The sequence below is a fragment of the Zonotrichia leucophrys genome, chromosome 4A (assembly GCF_028769735.1).
Source record: "Zonotrichia leucophrys gambelii isolate GWCS_2022_RI chromosome 4A, RI_Zleu_2.0, whole genome shotgun sequence".
In the NCBI taxonomy this organism is placed as follows: domain Eukaryota; kingdom Metazoa; phylum Chordata; class Aves; order Passeriformes; family Passerellidae; genus Zonotrichia; species Zonotrichia leucophrys.
In genome coordinates, this window is record NC_088174.1 from 14,701,044 (window position 1) to 14,725,498 (window position 24,455).

At 48.5% G+C, this 24,455-nt stretch overlaps 1 protein-coding gene and 1 long non-coding RNA gene across 2 annotated transcripts; one reads left to right on the forward strand and one right to left on the reverse strand.

Moving 5' to 3' along the window:
- Window positions 1-9,179: 9,179 nt before the first annotated feature.
- LOC135447782 (uncharacterized) lies at window positions 9,180-11,986 on the reverse strand. Its single transcript, XR_010440314.1, has 3 exons — window positions 11,748-11,986; window positions 10,804-11,073; window positions 9,180-10,712 (listed from the first exon to the last, which is right to left on the reverse strand). It is a non-coding gene; the product is annotated as an uncharacterized LOC135447782 (long non-coding RNA).
- An 898-nt stretch (window positions 11,987-12,884) lies between these two features.
- Window positions 12,885-19,168, forward strand: TBX22 (T-box transcription factor 22). The gene is made up of 8 exons (XM_064712844.1): window positions 12,885-13,020; window positions 13,116-13,239; window positions 13,539-13,640; window positions 13,835-14,009; window positions 14,227-14,391; window positions 14,562-14,626; window positions 14,704-14,789; window positions 17,500-19,168. The coding sequence occupies exons 1-8, from the start codon at window positions 12,885-12,887 to the stop codon at window positions 18,093-18,095; spliced, it is 1,449 nt and encodes a 482-aa protein (XP_064568914.1). The 3' UTR covers window positions 18,096-19,168.
- Window positions 19,169-24,455: the final 5,287 nt, after the last annotated feature.

Consider the following 24,455-nt stretch of genomic DNA (forward strand, 5'->3'; position numbering starts at 1 on the left):
TCTGGGAGCAGATTGTGATGCCCAGGCAAAACTGAGTCACATTTGCACAACTGTTTGCTAAGGAAGCAAATTGCACATGACAAGGATTTGGTTCCAGTTTATAACTGAGGTGGAAAAAGACAAAATAAACACCTCCTGCACGGGAAGGGTTCACTTCAAATCTGGAAAACTCCAAACTGAGCAGCCTGATGAGCGTTGGCTTCCCGGTGTCCAAAATCCCAGCGCTGAACCCTCCAGGAGCGGATTTGACCATGCAGGATGGAGGAATCGCTGATCCCCACTCATCCCACATCCTCTCCCACTTGAAGGCCCATTTGGGAGTGTTGTCTCATTTGTTATTAATAACATCCATGGTGTGCACTCGAGCTGAGCCTCATTCCATGTGTCCGGTGTTTGGGCATCGTGTGCCACGGCCCATCTGGGCCTCGTTTGAAGCCCCTCGCAGTCACAGGGGTCCATGTGCAACTGATAAAGGCCAATTTGGGGTGGCTGTGAGGGGGGGGCACCCCTCTCCAGGCCAATCCAAGAAGGACGCCCTATATGTTTTGGAAGTGCTAAACCCCAGGGAAATTACTTCATCCAAAGCCGCTCCAGACCCCAGTAATGAAGGCTGTGATGTAGCCAGTGTTCACCCATGTTGACTTTACAGTACTGGAATTAATCCATGTGCATTGCAGCTCGGTGAAATCACTTCCAGCCCGTAGCAGCTCCGGGGCTGACTTCATCCTTGCAGCCCCAGATGCAGATCCAGGAGTCGGGGAGATCAGGGAGAGGATGGGGAGCTGCTCCCCGTGCGCGCCCAGGGCTCCGTGGGGATGGCACATTGTCCTGGCATCACCTGGATCTCCCAGCTCCACGAGCTTCTCAGGGCTCTGCTCATCTGCTCCAGTGCCTCTGCTTCCTGCAGGGCTGGAGACAGGGATTTGCTGCTCCCTCCATGAGATTATTCCATTTTAACCCCTATAAAAATCCCAGTAATCTCAGTGTGACCACGGCTTGTCCAGGGTGCAAATTCCAGCCGATGCAATGGGTTATGCCCAGAGCTTCCTTGGAAAAGGGTATGCAAGCACAGGGCTTTCCTCACTGCCATAAACCCTCCTGCCCTCATCCTGGCAATCTTTGTGTCCTTTAAAAATGGACACTCTGGGCATTTTTGTGCTGTTTCAACCACAGAAATTCAAGTGATGGGGTGTCCTGGGTGTGAGTGCCCTCCTGGGAGCTCAGCCCAGCTCCAGGGTGTGGGCTCAGAGGAGCTGAGGAAAACACAGATCCCTCCAGGTCTGCATGTGCAACCCACTGCCCAGCCCTGCTCCCCTTCCTTTCCCTTCATCCCTATTTTCAGTGCCATTTTCTCAGTGAAAATGCAGCTGCCTTTTCCTGGGCAGTGCTCACTCCTTTATCTAAGTGAGAATGAGCACCACCCCAAACCCTGAGTTTGGTGCTGTTCCAGCAATCCCATGAAGCTGAAATCCCATGGGGATGGATCCTGCCTGTCCAAGCTCTCCCTTGCTCCATATGCTGCTGGAGGATGGAGGAAAATTATTATCCTCCTGAGATGTCAGGGGATGCTCTGGGGAGAGTCCCCAGCAGGAGAGTCCCCAAATCAGGCAGATCTGATGCTCTGCAGCACAGGGAAATTAATGGGAATTCATGGATACTCAGCTTTCTGAGCAGCTTCCTGAGCCGTTTAAAATCTCTGTGGCAGCAAGATTTTAAAATATCTGTGATCCTTAAGTAAGGGAGAGGGCTCTGGACACTGCTGTGGATATTCCAGGATGCTCCTTGGAATACTACAGGGTGTAGGGAAAGTGCAAAATGTGAGTATCCAAAAGGATTTATCAATCCTTGTATTTTTTGCTGGGCTGTTTGCTGTCTTACCTAACCCCTGTCATGTAATTTAATTACGTTTGTTTAATTTCTTTCTTTAAAAAAAAATGCATCTGGGACTGGTAAACTTAATTAAAAAGAAACATTGTTAAGCAGCCTGATACAGCTATAATTTGATTTAAAGTACTGGATGATACCAACATTATAAATGTAAAGTGATATGGCTTTTTTTGGGAAAAAAAAAGGGACCTAAATGAACTTAAAATCCTTCTTCATTTGAGCCAGGGTTAATTGTGAATTCTTTCTTCCTCCTGTTTTGTGGCTGTAGGGCTTTTCTGAGTGGGGAAAGAAATATTCCCTCCTCAAACAAAGGATTGCAGGATCATCTGTGCTCTGCCAGGTTTCAGTACCTTTGTTCATGGAATGCAAAATCCTGAGTGCCCCATGGATTTCAAAGGTACTAGAACACTCGGGTACATTTAGATTTGTTGGTGGAAAAATTTCCTGGATTTCAGGGAATCTTCCACCCAACACAAGTCAGAGGGGTAGAAGTTGCCATCAGAACCTGTTTATTGTAAATATTTATGTGTCATCCAGTGGGATATAACACAATATTCCATAGGATTGATGCTTTTCCTGATTGAAATACAACAGCAAAATTATTTTGTAGGAGATGCTGGGTTTAAGTTTTCCCTGAATTATTTGCAGGAATATCCCAGACAGGCCAGGAGGTGGCTGGAGAAGGGGGAACTCCAAATTTCCATCCCTGAGCTCAGGGAATTCCCTCCCATAGTGGTGCAAAATCCCTGGGATGGGTTTTGCCAGCCAGAGCTGAACAAATGCCTGGGTGCTGGGGTTGTGCCAGTCCAAATTTGGCACAAATCAAAGCCAGAACTGAACCAAAAACATGACAAATAATGAACAGTGGGATCTTCACTAATTATATTTTGTAGTTTGATTTCTTTAACTGTCTGTGGAACTGTTCTGATGATGTGAGGAAGTGGATTCATGGAGAGGCTTAATTCCACTCATTTTAGTTTTCAAATTAATACATAAAAAAATCTTAATTGAAAAAACTTAATTGAAATTCTTGACAATTGAAATCTAAATTTAAAAAGTCTAAGTTACACTTTCCCCTTGATTTTTTCCCCCCCAGTTCCTTTTGCCTTTAATAAGAATCACCCATCCTGTTTCCCCCTCCTCCAGGGATGGAGGACCCAGCTGACAGATGCAAAGCTGGGATACCGAGAAGGAAAACACTAAAATTCTTAAAAGTATCATTTTTCCTTCAACCCCACTCGATTACAGAGATCTCAGCTCCAACTGGAGGCACAGACCCCGAGCTGGAAAGTGTAACAGGTTTGAATTTAACTTTCTCTCTTTAAATTTTATGGAATTTTAGGACTTAGAAAATGCCCAAGAGAGAGAGATCCCGATCCCAGCTGGGATCCCAGCAGGAGCTTTGCAGGTGTCCTGATAGGAAAAGGGATCCCATGTTATTTGTTGAGTGGAAACCTTGATAAATTAAAGCTTTTCTTTTCTGTCTTGCAAATCATCCTCAATGTGTTCTTGATTTGGGGGAAGGCAAACAAACAGAGTTTTCAAACTCGGGGTTGTTCACACACATAACAACTGCAGGGATCTGGGGGAGGGTTTGTGGGAGCTTGGGAAGGAAAACCCACAGATCCAGGGAACCCCTTTTTCTGTCACCCAACTCTATTTGCCACCCGTGGACACAGGAGTTTTTTAATTATTAATTTTTTACTAATTCTCTTGGTTGCATTTTAATCTTGTTGTATATTACAGAGGAAAAAAAAAATCCAGGGTTGTGTTTTGTGTATTTATTCTCTATGACTTAGAGGAGGGCAGATCCACTCCATATCTCCCAGAATCCTGGGATCATTAAGGTTGGAAAAGAGCTGAAAAATCATCAAATCCAACTGTCAACCCAGCACCACCACCCTGCTCTGAGCTGAATTGTAACAATTTGAGGAAAACCCGTTTTTCAGTGCTCTGACCTCCACTCTGAGCTGGAACACAAAGCACCTCGGGCCAGGGGATGCTGTGGGAAGGAGGGAGGGATGGATGCTCCTTTAGATGGAGAAAGGATCACCCTGAGCCAGCTGGGATCCATCAGGCGCTGCCCACTGAACCCTGCTGGGTTTCTCCAGCAGGCAAAGAGCTCTGGCAGCAGCTCCAGCCCCATGTCCAGTGGGAATCTCCAGCTCTGAGCAGCCCTGACCCCAGAGATGCCGGGAGAGCATCCCTGGTCCTGCTCCATCCCACAGCTCAGGGTGTGAGCCACGCCAGCAAAATCCCTCAGGAAAGCACAGCCAGGGAAAGCCTGGGGTTCTCCCCTGCCCTCCAGCACAAGGCAGAGCTGCAGCTGGAGCTTTCAGAATCCCACAGTGATTCCCTGAGTTTGCTGTTGCTGGGGCTGGGAATTGGAGGATGTGCAGAGCAGGAACCTTTGGCATCCTCGGGGCTGAGTTTTGTTGTGTTTTGCAGTGAACTGGAGGAATTCTGTTCAGTATGGAAGTGCTTTAAGTTTGTGGAACATGGGACAATAACTCTGAGCAGATGCACAAGTGCAGGCAGAAATCCAGGGAAAAGCAGAGTTCATCTCCCTACAGTTTATGGGAACTCCCCTTGCCCTACTTGGGCTCTGCTGTCCCAGGAGAAAGGGGAAGGAGAGGGCAGACTGAGGTCCAAATGGGATTTTTTAAATCCAGACAACTTCTCCTGGCAGCATTGGAGTCATCCAACCTCCTGCCTTTGGTGGCACTGCTGGAGGAGAAGCCAAACCTGTCCTGGTGCTTGGTTTAATGCTGAGCTCATCCTAAACCTTCACCCACAGGAATGCTAATGAATTAATGATTCTATTCCAAACAGTTCCACTGGCTTTCCCATAGGGAAAGGGACAATTTACCCAGGAACTAAAGGGGCACAGCTAGACTTGAGCAGCACTGAAAGGCAACATCCCCCTGAGCACAACCAGATGTGCAAGGAATACACGGCCTTCCATGGGTAAAACCTGCTGCAGAGCCCAAATTAGACTCAGCTGCTACTTCCAGGTCTTGAAGGTTAGGAAAAAGCAATTTTTTTTTTTGTGGGTGAGCCACAACCATGGCTCAGCCTTCTGGCCACGGCTGGCAGGGCAGAGTATTCATTGGTGAGGCAGATGCTCTCAGCTGGAGATATTAAATCCGTATTCCTGATCTTTAATTGCAGCTTAGCTAAAAACCCACACAAGGCAAGGAACTAAGATCAGTGTATTCCACACAGCAAGGAAAATGATTTTGTGCCCTCTGAACCTTCCCACTCTGCAGTGTGGGCTCCAACCAAGGGTGGGAAAGCCCTGCAGTTCCCAGTGGAGGATTTCACATTTCACACAGGAGGATCTCTCCTCAAACACCCACACACCTGGGTCCTGGAGACCCTGGATGGGAAACCACAGCTGGCAGCACTGCTCACGTCCACAGTGGCTCTGTGACCCCCAAAACTGAGCACAGAGTCTTGGAGCTGGGACAGAGCATCCTGGTGGATGGAGAAACACCAAGGGAACAGAGCTGGGTGAGCTGGTGGGTCCCAGGGAAGGGTCTGGGGAGCTCAGCCATGGATGGGACACCAAGAGTCAAAGAGGAGCTGCTCCTGCAAAGCCCTGTCCCTGCTGAAAGCCAAGGGATGCTTGCCTGGAGCTGGCTCCCTCCTGGAACCACCATTCTCCTGATGCCTCCCCAGCTCACCTTGTTTTTCCATTACTCGAGGACTCAGCTCTTTTCTCGGAGCAAATCCCCTGCTAAGGTTGCTGGGATTTGAATTTACGGCCATGGGAGGTGTTGAGCCACCAGGCCAGATGGTTATGTGCTAATTTCCATGGCTTGGAGTGGTTTGGGGATCTCAGCACAACTGTCCACATTCCCAAACAAGAGAAAGCCGTAGCTTGAGCTGTTTCTTACATTAAATCATTGCATGGTTTTCTTCTCTCTTTATTGCAGAAAAGAGTTTGATTTGGGCTGTATAATTTACACTCCATAGCTTGTGACCCAGTGCAGCCAGGAAGAAACTTTGGAAGGGGAGATAATACCATGGAGGCAGATTTTCCTCTTCCCTGAGCTGAATTCCTCTTCCTCATGAAGCTGAATTTTGTTGACCAGTACAGCTAATTCTGATTCTCTTCTGCTGCGGCAACACCAGCCACTGACGGACTTAATTGACAGACTTTACCCTTATTTTGCACAACTCAGTGCTATTAGGTGGCAAGTCAATCTCATTTATTTATGAATTTAAAATTAAAACCAGAAAATAATACTCATCCTCCCCGAGGGGGTGGCTGAGAAAGCAGAGTCTCACCCAGCTTTGCACAGGGAGTTCATGCGGCTTTAATTTCCAACACAAAGAATATCTCGCTGGGCTGGGGGCTGACATCACCCTGCTCCCAACACTTCATGTGGTTCTCTTCCTTGCTTTTAAAGCTATTATTTTACATCTCTGCCGACAGATATTTGTATTGGCACATCTCATGGAATATTAAGATTGTATCTTTTCTGTTTAATTTCAAAAGGCGCTTCCTAGCCTGAGTGCAAGCTCACAACTCCAAACCATGAGGATGAGTGAAAGCTTCCTTGCAAACCTCTTAATTTATTGTGTTTTCTCCCCAGTGCCTCAGCCCTTCCAAGGTTTCATTCTCATCCCTCTATATTTGCATTTAGGGCCATAATTAGCTGCATTAACCAAGGATAGAATAGCAAAACAAAGAGGAGCTGTCTCACCCAGGTGTGGCCTTGGTTTAAGGACAGAGTTTGAGTTTATCTCTGCACACAGGGAGGATGCCTTCAGCATGTCCTGGGGCCAGAAAAGAGCTGGTGGGGCAGAGACAGCAGCAATGGAGAGAAATGAGTGGAAACAAAGCCCTTGGAAAAGCACTTTTCACTGGAGATAGAGGGACTGGGATAAATCAGCACGCTGTGTTTGGACTCACCGAAGTGAGGGGGAGCAAAGTTAGCACAGGCATGGGGATGTGGTGGCAGAACAAGCCCCAGGAACCTGCAATTGCAGCAGGAATAAACCTGCCCATCCCTGGCGTTCTCTGCACTCTAAGAGTGGTTAAGCTTTGGAAGAGGCACCCCAGGGAAGTGGAGGTGTTCAAAAACCATGTGAATGTGGCGCTTCATGATGTGATGGGCGTGGGAGTGATCAGTCAAAAGCTGCTCTTGATGATCTTGAAGATCTTCTCCAGCCTCAAAGATTCTGTGATTTTTAAGCCAAACTCCAAAAGCGGCTCGTGTCCACTCTGTGGAAGGCTCTCTGGAGCCATTCCCTGAGGTAAAGACAGACAGGATTCATTTTGGTGCAATTCTAAACGTTTTCTACTTCATCCACGTGCTGAGTTTTGACCTCTCTAAATCCCCCCTTATTATACATTCTTTAAGTATTTTCCTTAAGTGTTATGAGAAAAGTTCAGTGCATCAGGAATTTCCCCTGTTACTTAGAGGGGGAAGGAGACAGATCTTGGGTTTGTTTCTCAGCTGTGGAGAAGCCATGGTGAAGGAAAAGTGGTGGGAGAGCTGCTTGGAGGGATGGAAGGCTGGTGGCTGGAGAGGGGATGGAGCAGCTTCTCCTCATTCTCCCGCACAACCACAAACAAAAACCAGGAGCTGGGCTGGGAAAAGCCACACTAAAAACTTTCCTCGCAGCACAGAGATGAGAAATCTGCTTTTCCAGACAATATTCAGAGATTGCAGCGAGATGTCTCACAGAAGGTCCCGTTACATCACACTGGAGGTCCTGCAGGAACTCAGCAGGGCAGCAGCCACAGCTGGAGGAGGTTCCTGTGGGGACAGGTCCCGTTGTGTCCCATCCTTACCCACCCCACAAGGGCTTTATTGACCCTTCCTTGACTTCCCTGCATGGGAGGTGAATGCCGCCCACCCCTCTCTCATCCTGAAGGGATCCGAGTGCCCTAATTTGATTTAACTCTCCCCAAATGCTGTCTGTATTGTTTTTACTTCACTGAATCATTTCCTTAAGGTTTAATCCTATTCCCTGTGCACACTCAAGGGGGGGGGGTTATGTATAAAATAACATAACAGAGATTTATTTTAATTTATCTTTAACTAATGCGGCGCACGCGGAGGTGAAGGACCTGTTCAGGAGGTCAACCAAGAAACTTCAGCACTGGTTGGCCACCACCATAAACTGCTCATTTCTTGCTCAGATCTGTCATTTTGGCCATGGAATGAATTCAGGATTGTCCTGTGGACAAGGATACCCTGCCATCCCCTCCTGGTTTGGATGGAGTCAGCCCAGAGGCCCAGCAGGGATGGGGAGAAGACACAGCCACAGAAGAACAGAGGCTCCTCAAAGTTCATGAGGGGCAAAATAATGATGGAATGAAATTAAAGCTGTGCTGGGGAATGGGATATTTGAGAATGTCAGGGAAAACAATCTCCTGAGCAGTGTTTCACACCACCACGGGTGTTTTCTGCCAAGAATCCCTCAGTCTTCAGCAGTTTCTGTTTGAAAGGTTTTTAGGAAAAAGAAATATTTGTTAATCTGTTAATGACTAATTAGTTAATGACTCCTGTGAAATGGAGGTTTCGTTTACAAAATTTCAAGCTGAATATTGGCACTTGCAGCTCCTGTAGAACACAACCCAGTGTTTTTCCAGCCCCCAGAAGGGTCATTCAGCTGCCTCAGGACCTCTCCATTGCAGCCTCTCCAGGGCATTCCGAAACTGTTTAATTCCAGCTCTTGCACCCTCCCATAACAAACCTCCCATCCCTTTCCCTCGTGGCTCATGGCAGCTCTTTGTGGCACAGTCTCATCCATAAATTTATTTTGTTCCCTCCAAGGAAAGGGCATTATTGGCACAATGGAATATTCACTTGCATTTCCCAGTGCAGGTGTGCCCCTGGCAGATGTGAGGCAGCATGTTCAGTTATATTTATTACATATTTATATGTTAGATTTTGGGTGCCCAGAGCAGCTGTGGCTGCCCCTGGAGCCTTGGAAGTGTCAGGACAGGGCTTGGAGCCCCCTGGGACAGTGGGAGGTGTCCCTGCCCATGGCAGGGGGTGGCACTGGATGGGCTTTAAGGTCCCCTCCAACCCAAACTGTTCTGGCATTGTTCCATTTACAAGCAAATGGATTTGGATCTAAAAAAATCCCAATTTTATTGACTGGTAGCAATAAGGGTGGGAATCTAGGAAAAAAAGGAAACTTGAATGTGAGCCCTGGAGTAACAAGCTAGCAGCATGTGCAAAAAGGGTTAAATCAATCCTAAAATGCTTTTTTACAGCAGAGGAAAGAGTTTTAAAGGGGTGATGTTGTTGGTGCCACCAAGGCTGGGATGGGAAGAGCACTCAGGAACATGGGAACAGCCCAGGATCCTCTGCTTTGCTCCCTGCAAGAGGAGAGGAGCTACACCACCCAAAATACTGCTCAGAGTGTCCCACCTCACACACACCCGGTGGGAAGGGAGATGCATGCACACCCAGTTGTAAACTCGACTACTCATCACTTCATTAACCCTGGAGAAGCAGGGGCTGAGGCTCTCCTGGGAGCCAGGTTTGAGTAATGGGGCTGCACCTCTCTGATCAGAGACTGCAGGGCTGGAAATCAGGATTTTCCCAAATATTAAATGCATAAATATTTTCTTCCTAATAATTTGTGGAGCAAAGAATGAATCACCCTTGAGTTTAGCCTGAACAATCCTTGAATGTATCCATTAGAACCAAATATATCCACATACCAAATTTATAATTGCAGCTCTATATAAATTCATGATGGACAGAGATATAAAAGAGACAAGTATTAGATGCATAATTGAGTTCAGGTGATATTAAAATATTACCCCCCTAAGCCAAAAAGCAGATTTGGTTTGCTTTGTTTATTTTTTTTTCTTTTGTTTTGGTAAATGCAAAACAAATCTTGGCAAAATTGAGCACGGCTTGAAAAGAGTTCCATCTCCTAAAATCTGCCCCAAAAGTGGCTGGACCAGGCTGGGGTTGGAGGTTACCTGAGTGCTTTCACACATTAAGGGACAGCATTAAAAGATCATTTCCAAGTTAAGCAAACATTTCTGGCATATTGTGCAACACTTGCTTTAAAATTAACTTAGTTATTCTGAACTTTATGCCAACTGATTATTTGCTAGACTCTCTGATGATGGTAATTCAGGACATTCCATCCCATAATTCCATAAAGACAATAAGATTACAAAGCCCAAGCAGGCTCTGAGTCAGCCTTTGACAGATTAAAGCTCCCCAAGTCCCCTGAAAACCCTTCTCTGACACATTAATTTGACCTAAACCCTCAAAATGTTCCTGATTATATCATCTCAATCGGGCTTGGTTTTTGTTTTATTTTTCAGTGTAGGAAATTAAAAAGGCTCAGTTGATCCCCGGCCAAGTTCTTGAAATGTGTTGCAATGCTGAGGAAATCAAAGATTACTCGAAATACTTTTTAATAATATGTCATGTCAGCAGAGATAAAGGTTCACACTCCATGCCCTCAGCTGGCTTCCATCAATGCTGGCCAGGACCTGCCAGTCACCTCGAAACCATGAGCTTATGCTCTTCTGATTATGAACATGTTCATAAAATTTGATTAATTTCTCTTTGTAAGGAGAATTAAACCTGCAGAGGTGGGGCTGATCCTGCCTAGGAGCAAGAGACAACCCCAAATTTCTTTCCCCTGCCCGGTTCTCCGTCCATTTCTTGCCACAAGGGATCATGGAAGGCTTTGGGTTTGAAGGCACCTGACAGAACATCTAGTTCCAGCCCTCCTGCCATGGACAGTGAACCATCATCCTGTGCAATGACATTCCAGAGGATGGGCAGCAGGCTGGACATTGTCCCACAGGCAGGAGCACCTGGACATTCCTGTAGGAAACAAAACAAAACCACACCAGAGGCCACTGCTGATGGAGATCCAGAGAAGGATGGAATAACACAAGGATGGAGTAACACCTACAATTCAGATTACAGCTATCAGACTTTGGAAGTTGGGATAGCCACTTTCCACTCCCCAGTCAGGCTGCAGGTGTTGCCCACACCAGAACTGGCACTGGAGAAAGGTCAGCAGCTGGAGAAGGAGGTGGCTTCCAACCAGGTGTCCAGGCTGGATGCAGAGCTTGGGCTTTTGGCAGCTGTATCTGCACCCCTTCATTTCTTCTGAGATCTTTTCCCTGGTCAAATCCGTGTCCCAGTGAGATATGCCAGGAGTTTGGTGTGTAAATGTGTGCTAAGAAAGGTACAGGTAATTATAAATGTGTATTAATATCAATGAGCAATGCCCACCCTGAGCTGAGTAAGGAGCGTCCTTGGGATGGGGACTTGGGAACAAGAATGTGAGTCTGGGGCAATTTAAATACACATCTGAGAACAAATTCTGGCACAGAGAAGCTGAGCAGCCCCTGGGTCCCTGGAAGTGTCCAAGACCAGGCTGGATGGGGCTTGGAGCAGCCTGGGATAGGGGAAGGTGTCCCTGCCATGGCAGGAGATGGGTTGAGATGAGATTTAAAGTCCCACTCAAACCATTCCATGTTCTCCGCAAAGACAACCTGCTGCCAGCCCAAACTTCGGGAATGTGTGCACAGGACAGCAGCTCTAACAAACAGAGCAAGAAATTCTGAAAAGTGAAACCTTTGGATGCACCAGGGTGTCCCTGCCACTCCAGGAGCACCTGGGAGCAGAGAATGGAACGCTGCACCTCCCCTGCCTGTCCCAAAGCCAGCTCCCCTCTCCTCAACCTGCTTTCTCAGCTGGCCTGTGAATTTTATCCCTTCCCACATTTTTTTCCCGTTAAGGCTCATTTATCCCTGCTGACCTCCCCGGTGCCGGGAAAGGCTGCGGGGCCAGGGGGGCTGGACACCCCCAGCTCAGCGGGGACACCGCTCTCCCCTCCCCAGAACCCACCTGAGCCCCGGCATCCCCTTGCTGCCGGCTCTGGGGAGGGTTCCCGCATGGAAAATAAATCAGCGCGGGGGTTCCAGCCCGGGCAGGGCGGGGGTGGAAATGCCGCGCAGATCCCGCGCAGACCCCGCGCAGCGCTTTCCCTGCGCACCTGAGAGTCCCGAACGGAGCCCCCCGGCCCCGACCCTGCCCTGCCCGGCCGCGCAGGAGTTTCCCGGGACTCTCCGGCTGGAAAACGGGGATTTCTGCCCCTAATTCAGCGCAGCTGCTGCGGGCGGCGGGGCCGCGCTTTGAAGCGGAGCCGGGGACGGGGGTGGGGGGGTGGCGGAGCGGGCGGGGCTGCCTTAAAAAACACCCCAAAAACAACCAAACAAACAAAAAGCAAAGGAAAAACGGGACACAGACCCGGAACTGCTGCCCGGCGCTGTCGCAGCCCGGGGGTGGCACCGGGTTTGTCGTGCCGGGGACACCGGAGGGGCCACGCGTGACCGGCCCGTGGGGGCAGCGCGGCGGGGCCGGAGCGGGGCACGGCTCCCTTCTCTTGTATCCCCCTTTTATTTCTCTGCCCCCTTTATTTATCTTTTCCTGCCTTTTTCCTTCTTTTTCTACCCTTTTCTCCTTTTTCTCCTTCTTTTCTGTTAATCTTCCTCCTTTCTCTCTCTTTTCCTCCTTTCTTTTCCTTTTTTTCTTTTCCCCTTTTGCGCTGGTTCTGGTTAAACGTTATTTGCACTTTTGTTGGAAAAGTGGCCCCTAGTGTGCAATTATGTCAAATTTCTTTGAGTTTTACAATTTAATGGAGAACAGTAACTCTTTTATTGATCCTAGACGGGGCCGGCTCCTCTTCCCCCTCTCCCCCCCACCCCTGCGGCTCTCCCCTCCCTCCCCCTCCAACCCCCCCCCCCCGTTACTCCCATGAAATGTCACTCAATGTTTCTTATGCTCCCACCAGTTTCCAAAACAAACAGAGGAGGCTGCAGCCGTCTATTGACTCAGTTGGATGCAAGAGGATCTCGCCGTGGCCGCTGCCCCCCGACGGGAGCCGTGCCGGGCGAGGGGCGCCGGGTGCCGGCCGGGATGGAGCCGCCGCCGCCCGCCTGAGCCGCGCTGCCGCCCGGGGGGACCCCCGGCAGCCCGCGGGGGATGGCGCTCAGCTCCCGGGCTCACGCCTTCTCGGTGGAAGCCCTGGTGGGACGCTCGGCCAAGAGGAAGGTGCCGGAGGGTCGCGATGAGGAGCCCGGCCCCGGCTGCCGGCCGGCCCGCAGAGCGCCGGAGGCGGGTGGGTAGCGGAGGGAGCCCGGCACGGCGGGCGGCGAGGGCGGCCCCCGGCCCCGGCAGCTCCCGAGCCCCTCCTGCCCTTTGTGTTCCCCGCAGAGAAGCGGCCCAAGGCCGGTGCCGAGAGCCGGGCGGGCGGGGTGCAGGTGGAGCTGCAGGGCTCCGAGCTCTGGAGGAGGTTCCACGACATCGGCACCGAGATGATCATCACCAAGGCCGGCAGGTACCGGCCCCGCCGCCTCGCTCGGGCTTTGCTTTCCCGTTTTGGTTTTCTTTATTTTTCTCTTTTTTTTTCTTTTTTTTTCTTTTTTTTTTTTCTGGTGGGGGACGGTGTTATTTCTTGGGCTTTTTATTTTATTTTGTTTCGTTGTCTCGAGTTTCTCTGTTCTGTTCAGGTATTTCACTTTTTTCGCCCCTTTTCCCGCTATTTTCGTTGAGTTCGATTTTCCCTTCTCCCGACGCCCGTTCCCAGTTCCGCAGCCGCTCTCGGCTCTCGCTCAGCCGCTGTCCCTGTGCCCGCAGGAGGATGTTCCCGTCGGTCCGGGTGAAGGTGAAGGGGCTGGAGCCGCTGCAGCAATATTACATCGCCATCGACGTCGTGCCCGTGGACTCCAAGCGATACAGGTACGGGTACAGGTACGGGGGGACGGGCGGGACCCCCACACCCACTCCGGACCCGTCCTGCGCTGATGGCCGCGATCTGCGACCCGAGCGGGACACGCAGGGATGCTGGGGGCCTCACTCACCTATAGAATCTATAGGTGTGGGGGCAGGTGGGGACGGGCTCCCGGCGGCTGACGCGGCCCGGGCCGGGCCAGGTACGTCTATCACAGCTCGCAGTGGATGGTGGCGGGGAACACGGACCACTCGTGCATCACCCCGCGCCTCTACATCCACCCCGACTCGCCCTGCTCGGGGGAGACCTGGATGAGGCAGATCATCAGCTTCGACCGCGTGAAGCTCACCAACAACGAGATGGACGACAAGGGGCACGTAGGTGTGGGGCAGCCCCGCCGGGGGGGCCGGGCAGGGCCAGAGCAGCGCCCCGGGGTGCGGAGCATCATCGGGGGGCAGCACGGGGAGGGCGGGTGCCGGTCCCTCCTGCCTTGGGGCTCGGGCCTGGGACCTTCCTGAGCCTCGCCTCGGGTTTTCCTCCTGCCCTTCTCCCTCCGGAGAGGGACGGGGCTCAGCCGCCTGTTCCCCCGCACAGATCATCCTGCAGTCCATGCACAAGTACAAGCCCCGCGTCCACGTTATCGCCCAGGATTCTCGCTTCGATCTAGCGCAGATCCAGTCGCTGCCGGCCGAGGGGGTGCAGACCTTCTCCTTCCAGGAGACCGAATTCACCACCGTCACGGCCTACCAGAACCAGCAGGTACCAGGAGCAGGGGCGGGGATGGAGAGCCCCGATGGCACCGAAAGCCGGGGGGATAGAGAGAGCCCCGGTGGTACCGGGATCCGGGGAGGGATGGAGAGCCCCGATGGCCGCGGCCGCCGCTCCCAGCCCGCCCCGCTCCCCAATGGCCCCTCGATTTCACCCTGCAGATCACGAAGCTGAAGATCGACAGGAATCCCTTCGCCAAAGGCTTTCGGGACCCCGGCAGGAACAGGTAAGGGCCGGGGCCGCCCCCGCCGCCCCCCGCGCCCCCGGCCCCGCGGCCGCGCTCAAGGCGCTCTCGCCCCGCAGGGGGGTCCTGGACGGGCTCCTGGAGACCTACCCGTGGAGAGCCCCCCTCGCCCTGGACTTCAAGGCTTTCGGCGCAGACAGCCAGGGTAAGTGAACCCCGCTCGCTGCCGCTCCCGGAGCCCCCTCGGGCGGCTCGAACCATCGCAGATAACGAGGCGCGCCCAGAAAACGAATCCCCGCTTTTGGGGGAGTTAATTCCGGGTTGGTTTGGATAAAACTCCTGTGAAAGTGGATGCGAGAAGCCGGGAAGAACAGGATGAGGGCGCGGGCTGTTCCAGCCCCCGGCTGAAATCAGAGTTGGATGGGCAGAAAAAAAAATATCTGAGTGTGCAGGAGGCTAATTTGGAGTCGGGTTGTTCCGGCTTTGATCCTGTCACACTAATTGCTTCCAACCGGGTTGGGAATATCAACTACAAACGTGGTGGTGGTGACCGCCCGTGCTTTCTGCAGCGGCAGCTTCTGCGCCGACAAACGCGTTATGCAACAGAAAATAAAATTATCTGGTATTTAGGATGCAGCAGTCGCACAGAAATACAGAGAAGAGGAGGACAAATTTTCTGGGAAAATGCTCTCCTTCATCCTGACAAGAGCAACCGGTCCTTTACAGCCCTTTCCCAGAAAAACGGCTTCAGAAAGTAATATTTGAAAACAGATTGTTCATAGCGCCGAAGGGGAAAAACTAACAGCTCGTTTGCACATTGGACTCCTCCAAGTTGGGTTTAAAGTCGCGAGTTAAATTCTCGTTTACGTAAGGAACTCTTCAAAGTTTTGGGACGCACCAAGTCACCCCTGGGTCTGCCGGGAAATGCTGCAAAAATCACAGCAAAAATTCATTTTCTGCAGGCGTAGAAATGAGAGCACAAAGAAATCCGATTCGGAGAAATTAAGAGGTTTATCAGTTGTAAAAAGAACTAAAATTATTATCATTATTGGTGGTGGTAGTAGTAGCAGCTTTATTAGTATTATGAATAGGTTTTTTATTAAATTGTTTTTTAGAAAATATCTTAGGCAAAAAGCTCCTTTTGAGCCTGTTTGCCGGGGGAGAGGAGGTGGTGGATGAGCTGCGTGAGGAATGAAACAACAACAACTGCAATGTTAAGGACACTAAAATATTATTGTACATATATGATATAATATTACAGCTGCCTGGGATTTTTGGATTTTTTTTTCTTGTTTAATCTATTTGGTATTTTTCTTCAGGATGGAATTCCTAGACTGATATAAATATAACAAAATCTGCAGTTCTACTACTAATAAAATATTTTTCTGAAGAAAAGCCGTAAAACTGAAATCCCAAAGCTCTAAAACCAGGAGGTAAATTAAAAGCAATTATGATTAACATGCTGAAGAAAAAATTGGCCATAGAATTTTTATTTTAAGCCTAATAGGAAGGGCAGAAAACACCTGCTCATTGATCTGCTCCTGCTGAAATCCCCATTCCCAAACTTGCTGTGGAATTTGGGTGAGATTGTTGCTCGGGGTGTGATATTATTGCTCAGTGCAGCAGATACTGACCCTGCTTTGCTCTGCTGTATCCAGCCACGTAGGGGTTCCCTCGCTGCCTCACACACAAATATCAGCTCAATCCTGTATTTTATGTGACCCAAAGTCCCTGAGCCCTGGAGGACATCAGGAAATGTCCATGGAGAGAGGACTGGACCCTGCCCTGCTGAAGTCAGGACTGAAGCAGCCACTGACATCAGCAGGGGAAGGGTGAGATTTTCACGCCACAAAACCTTCCCGGATTACTGTGATCAAGAGCTGGCCTGTGAGAGGCTCTGCTTGTTGCAGGTTTGGAAATTAATTTGCATCACATTCAAAAATCTTTGTGTTTTTAAGGTTTTTTTTAAGATTTGCTACACCAGCAGCCATGGTTCAGCTTTACAGTTGATTTCGGGTCGCTGGTTGCATGTCAAGTCAGATCAGATCCCAGCCAGGAATTGTATTGGTAGGAATTGAATGTAAATAGTAGCACAAATGGATCGACATTCCCTTACGTCCTTTCCCTGTGATTTTGGTAAGAAATTAAAATAAAGTGGGGGGAGGGGGAAACCCTCTGGAAGAATTTGGTAATGAGTGTGCAGCAGACATTTGGCTCTCCGCAGGCGGGAGATGAAACCAGCATCTGTGCAGCACCAGGGCCGGCTGCTCCCAGCACCATTCCCACCTCCGAGCAGCCATCCCATCCCTGCTTCATTTTTACTCCTTGGGGTTGCTTTTCTCCCAAATTCTGAAAGTGTTCATTCATCCCTTCCAGAAAGGAGGACGTTCACATGACTTGTGAGTTTGAATTTCTGGAGACACCGATAGCATTCAGGGGAATGTTTCAAATTGCTTGGGAAGCCAAGTGAAATGAGTCAATTCCTGTGAGCAGGAAGGTACAAAAAATTCTCCATTAGGCTGAATATGCTTTTTTGTTCTTATATCCAAGGGAAAAAACGGTCTGGAATTTGCATGAAAAATAGGGAACCTGAAATGTGTGGGTATAGCGAGGAGAGTTATCGGTCGTGCAGCCAGGTATGGATCCAGGTGTGTGTGGAGCTGCATTTACCATGATCCCGGTACAAGGAATGGGATTGGACATGTGTAAATATTGTTTTTAGACAAATACCAGCTAGAAATAACCATTTATGGATAGATCTTCCCGTTTTCCAGGAGCTGGTCTTTGGAGCGGGTTCGTGTTTGGATGGACACCGGCAGCAGGGAGATCTGGAGCAGGAGCAGGAGTCCTCCAAGGATTGCTTGGCTGTGGACACCAGTTAGCCCAGCCTGGATGATTTCTGTTTTCCTTTCCAGGTGGGAGCTCCAGCTCTTCTCCCGTGGCCTCCAGCGGTGGGACCCCCTCTCCTCTGAACCCCCTGCTCTCTCCATCGTGCTCCCCTCCCACGCTTCACTTGCCCGCGAGCAGCCTGGGCTTGTCGTGTCCCGAGAGCTTCCTGCACCCCCTCAACGTGCCCCTCTACTACAAGATCTGCCCCACGAGCTTCTTGAGACAACAGGCGCTCCTCCTTCCGAGCCACGAAAAACTGGGAGCCACCAACCCTCACCTTTTACCCCACTTCATGGTGGATGTGCCCAAACTGTCTTCCCTGAAAAACGCCAAAGCTGAAGACTTAAACGCTCAGTGCCTACAAGCCCCCGGTCCTGCTGGTCAAATGCTGTATGGATTACATGCATCTGGAAACATTTTCCCATCAAGTCCCATTGCTCGGGAAGCACTTAATTGTTCTTTACATCCTCCATATGGCTTGTATGGTTATAACTTCTCTGTGCCATCCAGACTGATGAATGCAGCAGGGCATTTCAAAGTGAGTGACAGCATTCCGGCTGCTTTGAGGGACGGCAGATGCAATCACTCCAACTGGCACCCCACAATTAACCACTGCCTTTAGTGGGATCAGAGAATATTTCTGAGCTGTGTAAAGCAAGTCCTTCCTTCTTTCATAGCCAGGGGCTCATTAGTTATTGACTCTGAAACGCTGCATGGTACAGGAGCAGGATGGGCAGGCATTTAATCCTTTTGTTTTGTGGATGGAGTGTTGTGTTGTTGGGTGGGTGGAGGGTTTGAGATGACCCTGAGGTGATACCTTTTGGCCACATTTATGTCACAGTTGTAGGTTAAGAGCAAACTGTCAGTCACCTTTTTACTATTTGCACTCTCAAGTGGGGACATTGATGTCTGTATTTCTACAGCTCTGTTTTCTCTCTCTTGCTTGCCTTTAGTTAGCTCAGAGCCCTGGGGAGCTGCTGCTCACCCACTCAAGTTTTATCCCTAATTTCAAAGGGACTCTCCAGGACCTGGACTTGGCAAAGGAGCCACATCTGGCCAAGCACTTGAGCTTGTTCTTAAGTTCTCTTGGCTCTAATGGGTCCTAATTAATGACATAAAAGTCCCTCATTCTCCAAGACCCCGATGCCTCCGTTATCAGGGTGGGGACATAAATCCAGTACCTTAAATCCAAGTATCTGCTGCCAGGCTAAAGAAAGGCAGGATGAAAGATGGATGGGATGAGAAGCTGCAGGAGTGGCCCAGAGCCCTCTTTTCCATGCCCTACCCTCCGGTGGCACCAGCATCGATGGCGTGGTGGGAAGGACAGGATGGGGTCACACATCTCTCCCATATTGAGATGGATCCATGCTGGGGACATGGAGGATACATCTCAGAGAGTTGTGTGGGATGAAACACCCCCAGGAGCCCTGCAGGACAATCCTGTGACCCAGAGCTCTCAGCCCCAAGGGACACAGAAGATCCACGTGGGATCTCATCCAGCCTTGCCCAAAGGAAGGGGCAGGGATGTTCCTGGCTCAGTCCCACAGAGACCACAGATCCTTTATGGAGAATTACAACTCTACAGGCCCTGGAACATGAGATTTTCCATTCCTTCCAAAATTCCTGTTTGTTTTCTTGTAACCTGTGGATATTCTTGTTATTCCTGTAAATAATGTCCAGCTCCCAAGGGTGCCATGTAACTCACAATAAATCAGGACACAGGTTTTATTCTTTATTTGATTGATGTTCAGTCTCTACCTACAGTCAAATTTATCACTTGAGAGATAGCAGATATTGGAAAATTAGGCTTGGCTGGGACCAGCCCTATTTTGGGATTAATCTTGTATTTTCAAGCACAACACACAATATAGAGGAATTAGGCACAGGTTTAAGAATCAAAACTGATACCAGAGCTTTGATTTTATTTTCATCCTCAACAGATAACAACTTCAGACCAGAACAAGCAATATCAAAAGCTGCTAAATTAACAAAAATTACACTTTTAGTTTCATGAGACTTTGATAAAATTCAGACAACATTGGTTTCCTTAATTTTCCTGATGTGGGTGTTCACAGGGCTCCCAGTGACTCCAGTATGAAATGAGGGACTGTGATAAATGGTCTGTACAACTGTAAAAATGAACAAACCTGCTTTCTCGAGCTGTTTCTTAGCAGTTTATCTCACTATTTTTATTAAAAAAGAAAAAGCTTTTTTTTTCCTTGGGAGTCCTTATTTCCAACATTGGTAGTGGTGACTGAATTCCCGTGGCGAGTCCACTGCTGGCCCTGGCCAGGCTCTGTCCAGCTGAGTGACCACAACCCAGCCCCCACATGTGGTTGCACTCCTGGGGAGCTGGAAGGCTCTTCCTGATCAGTCACGGATTTGTGCAACGGGGAACTTCCAATTTTCCAAATATTTGCGGTTGCATAAGATATTCCAGAGTTGCTGGCCATGAGCTGTAATCCAGTAAATCAGTGTCTGGTTAAAAATGTGACTGATAATGACCGGGAGAGATATTTTTGGTGCAGTGATTTGCTCCACCAGGAATGATGCTCGGCAGATTCCAGTGGAATTGAGCTGGATCTCAAAGCGCCTCCCTGGGTCCCGTAGGATCCCAGGTTTCACCATCCTCCCTCATCACAGCCACATGGAAAACACACCCAGAGCCTGGTCCCTGCAAGGTCTGAGCGTGTCCCAGGGGTGCCACACTTTGGGAGGGTGCTCATCAGGCAGATCCAGAAATATCAATTTGTCTGTGTGAGAGGTCAGCACGGCGTGAGAGGAGCTGCTTGATCTGCGTTATCTGAGGGTTATTTCCATTTTCTTTGCCTTTACCTCCTGCTTTTATCCTTCCAAAAGGAAAGAAATAAAGTCTAACAAATAAAAAGGATTTGGGTGGTGTTTTCAAGCAGCCATAGCTCTCTGCCATGTGCCACCAAGGCCACCTTGGAGCAGACTGATCTCCCTGGCCCTTCTGGCATAGGAATATTTTCCATATCCATAACAGTGACTCAGCTGATTCACTCACACTATAAAATTGATGGTTTTGCCTAGATATTAAAATAAATGTGCACCAAAAAGTAGCTAACTTGCACTCTACACTCTCAGGGTCCTTTGTAAAACAGCTGCTAGCAGGAGTTGAGTGGCAGAACTCAAGAGAATAAATCAGATTAATCAATATGATTTATTAAATGTGAAACTGGGCAAACTGAGGTTGATATTTCAAGCAAGACCATGTGCCTGTCAATACAATTCCATCACGTACTGCTTTGTATTTCTTGCCACAAATATTACAGGAAAACTCGTGGCCATTTCAAAGTTCACAATTCTTTGGACTTACTGGGCAAACACAAGCAGCACCTCAGGATTACAGTGCTATTTTTAAATGGGAACAGGGAGAAAAACAAAAGGGTTTTTATAGAAGACGAAACTTGCTGAACAATCTCAGCTATTAGTCATTTGACCTTTCACAAGAGGAGTTTGCAGTTATTTGGGAATATCTGAGCTTGTTTGTAGCACTCATCACGTAAAATCCGCCACTCCAGAGGTGCCGTGTCCGCGCCCAGCGCTGGGACATGGGATGGGCTCGGTGCTCAGACACGGGGGTGGATTTAAAATCCAAGGGGACAAAATATCTGGCAATAATATTTTTAATCAAAGTGCAGTTTACTCTCTGGTTTCACCCAAATTTAATCCATCTAGTGGAGAAGCCAAAGGCATAGAGGGAGCATCGGATGTCCCTTTTTGTGATGGAAGTGCCTCGGTTTACATTTGATCTGCTGAGGTTGGGGCTGTAATTAGATGATAATTTGTATCACAATTATGCAAAGCAAACGAGGATTGGATAGCAAGATAGAGCAGAACAAATAAGCACCCAGACCATTTGAAATGCATCCAGTATGGAAACCATGTCCATGTGTGGCTGGGGCCGGGGACATGTTGTTCCAATAAAGCTGCAGAAAGGGAAAAGGCCGGGATCGGTTCCTCCAAAAGTTTCAAATGCTCATGTTTACAAATTTGTATTGCACATTAATATGTAAACACAGCCTATTGGAAACAGATGAAGCCACAATATTTACGTGCCCTTTCCTCTTTGTTTTGGGTGTCTGGTTGTCCCCCAGAACACACAACATCTGTGGTGACTCATAAAACTCAGCTCAGGAAGCTAAAGGAGAGGTTCAGATAATTATAAAATCTCTGGTGCCCCAGTGACTCGCCCATCCCAGATGGATTTTGGGTTCTGGGTGCAGGGGGATGCATTCACAACTCCTGGTGACTGTAGCTGCACTTTGCAGTGCCACAAGTGAAGTGAATTCCTTGGCATTTTCTGGATGAATTTTATAATTTTCTTTACTGCTGTATCACTTGGAGCTATGAGAGGAACCATGGGATTGCTTGGAACATGCTCCATCCATGCCCACTCCATGCTCCACCAACACTGCACCCACCGGGAAAAACAGCTTTTAAAGCATCAAGAATGATTTTTTATAAATTAATTTCCAAAAGGAGAAAGAAAAATACCTTCCCCACAATGTGAATAAAAGCTTTGACTTGTTAATCACCCTTTCTTTCACTGGTTTATTTGCTTTTTGGGATGCAAACTCCAGGCATCCCTTTCCACGGCATCCCAGACTGCCGGCCTGGGGAGCGAATGCCGATGGATGCAGCAGTCGAGGCTGCTGGGAATTACAGGGGCTGAGAGGACTTTTGCAGATGTTGGGAATTGCCCTGCAAGCTGTTTGCGCTTAATAGAGCTCTGGTCTCCCCAAGCTCGTGGACTTTCTGAATTCTGCAGTTATTTATAAAGCCGTTTCTCCGCTGTGTCCTTTTGGTGACATTCCCAAGAAGGACCTATCGTCTACTTCCATCCATCAAACCATTTCCTCCCAGACTGCTGCTCCTAAAGCACCAAGTTTTCAGTTTATTGTAGCAATTAGGTACAAGAAGGAGTCCAGGTTTTGAGAAGGACCCCTTGAGCTTATAAATCAAACAACACAAAGCAGCAAGTAAAAGTCAAGACCTTTCTGGAGAGGGAAACACCAGCGATAGGGAGAAAACTCAGAAAAATAATTTTTGCTGCCTAAGGAGGCAGATCCTGAACAAAACCAGAGATGGGGGCAGGAGCTGAGGATGGCTTCTGGCTCTCTGAAGTCTGAAGTTATATTGGATACATTTTGCAGATATTTTCAGCTATTTTCTCTTATTTCAAAAGCCTTGCTCTTTCAGGTTTTCAGAGAATGGCGTTTTAGAGAAATTCACTTTTTTCTTCTTGGCGCTGGCTCCAGATCTCACCTCGGAGCTGGGTCCCAGCTCCAACAATTTCCTCGGGGCCCTGCCCAGCAGCTGGGAACACTTAACAGCTCATCCACCCGCTCTGCTCACCTGCCTGAGGAGCCCTGACAGGTCCATCTGCTTCCAGTCAGGCCCCGAATAAAACCTTCGGCTCCAGGGGAAGGAACGAGTCAGGGACCTGCGTGGTGACTTGGAGTTACTGCTGAAATTACTCAGCTGATGCTCAGGGATGGATTCTGCCCTCAGCTCCTGGTCCATCAGATGAGCTGCTGCATCCCTTGCCCCTGGACCTGCATCCTGAAACCAGCAGAAATATCCTTTTTTTAGGCAGGTTTGGTGGATATTAAACACTGAACCATGATCCTGCTGTGCCCACATCATCTCAAGAACTCGGTGGTTTAAACCATCACACAATGCTTTAGCTACCCTGTAGGTTTAAGGCAGTTTGATAAATTTTTGGGGCTGAGGCTGCGTTTCATGCAAGTTTTCAATCCCAGGACAAAACTGTGCTATCCAAAAGGCTGGACTGGTTTATCTTCAACATCACTACCTCTGTGCTGAGTGCCTTTTAAACTTAAAAAAGAGCATAAATCCAGATACAAAGCAATGTTTCAAATGCTAAGTGGTTCATACCCATATAATAGTGAATTATTATTATTGCTACTACTATTACTATTATTATTATTAAATATCACACAATGAAATGCAAGGAGTGGAGGCTCCAGTGCCCTCCAAAGCTGTTGGGACAATTAAAGGCACCTTCAAGTTAATCCAATAAGGTCCCATCCTCTAACAGGACTTGAGATTTGGGGCTGCAATTAGGGATTTTTCTCCCTGCAATGAAAGCATTTCACATGTCTATCCCTAGAAATATTCAGCTAAGGTTTTATCACCACTACCTGTGCAAAATAAACAAATTTAATTTTACACCAATACCTTCATTTCTTGCAGCAAACCATTATGTCTAGAAGTGTTAATAAACTTAAAGATGAGAATGCACAGTCTTCAAAAAATTTGGTTATCAACAATATTTCTTCCATGGAGCCCAATACATGTTGAATATCCAGCTGCCCCTCTCAGGACATGCAGGTACCACATGTCTCACTTCACCAGCAACACTTTTAGCTCCAGCCCTTTGCTGAATTCTTCCTTTATGTTCGTTAAAGGTCATACTGTAAAATTAATCAAAGTCGATATGCTATTTCCTGTATCGTATTTCTTCTAACGTTATCAATATTGCTAATAAAAATAGAGATTGGAACAGTATGTTGTAATGTCCAGGATATAAGCCAGATCCTGCTGCAGCTCAAATAAATATGAATTTGGCCTTTGGCTTTCATAAAAGCAGGATAATGTCTCTATCTGGGCTCTTCTAATGGATAACATCAGCCCCCTTTGCTTTACTTCTCAGAATTCCCAGAATTTGGGGATTTAGTCTGGTAGAAGAAATACAACTCTGTGTCCTGGAGATTTTCGAGATTAAGCCAAATCAATGTAAAGCAGAGCCCCAAACCTCATTCCCAGCTGAAACAAAATCTGGGATTTCCAAAGCCTTCGTGCTTTGAAAGTGCTGACATTTCCCATGTTGGGCCTTGGAAATGAGGAGCTCTTGAGGGACAGAATGGGAAGGAGAGGGAAGAGCTCATATGGATCTGGTCAGGTCCAGGTACTTCATTGCTGCTGCTGTTCT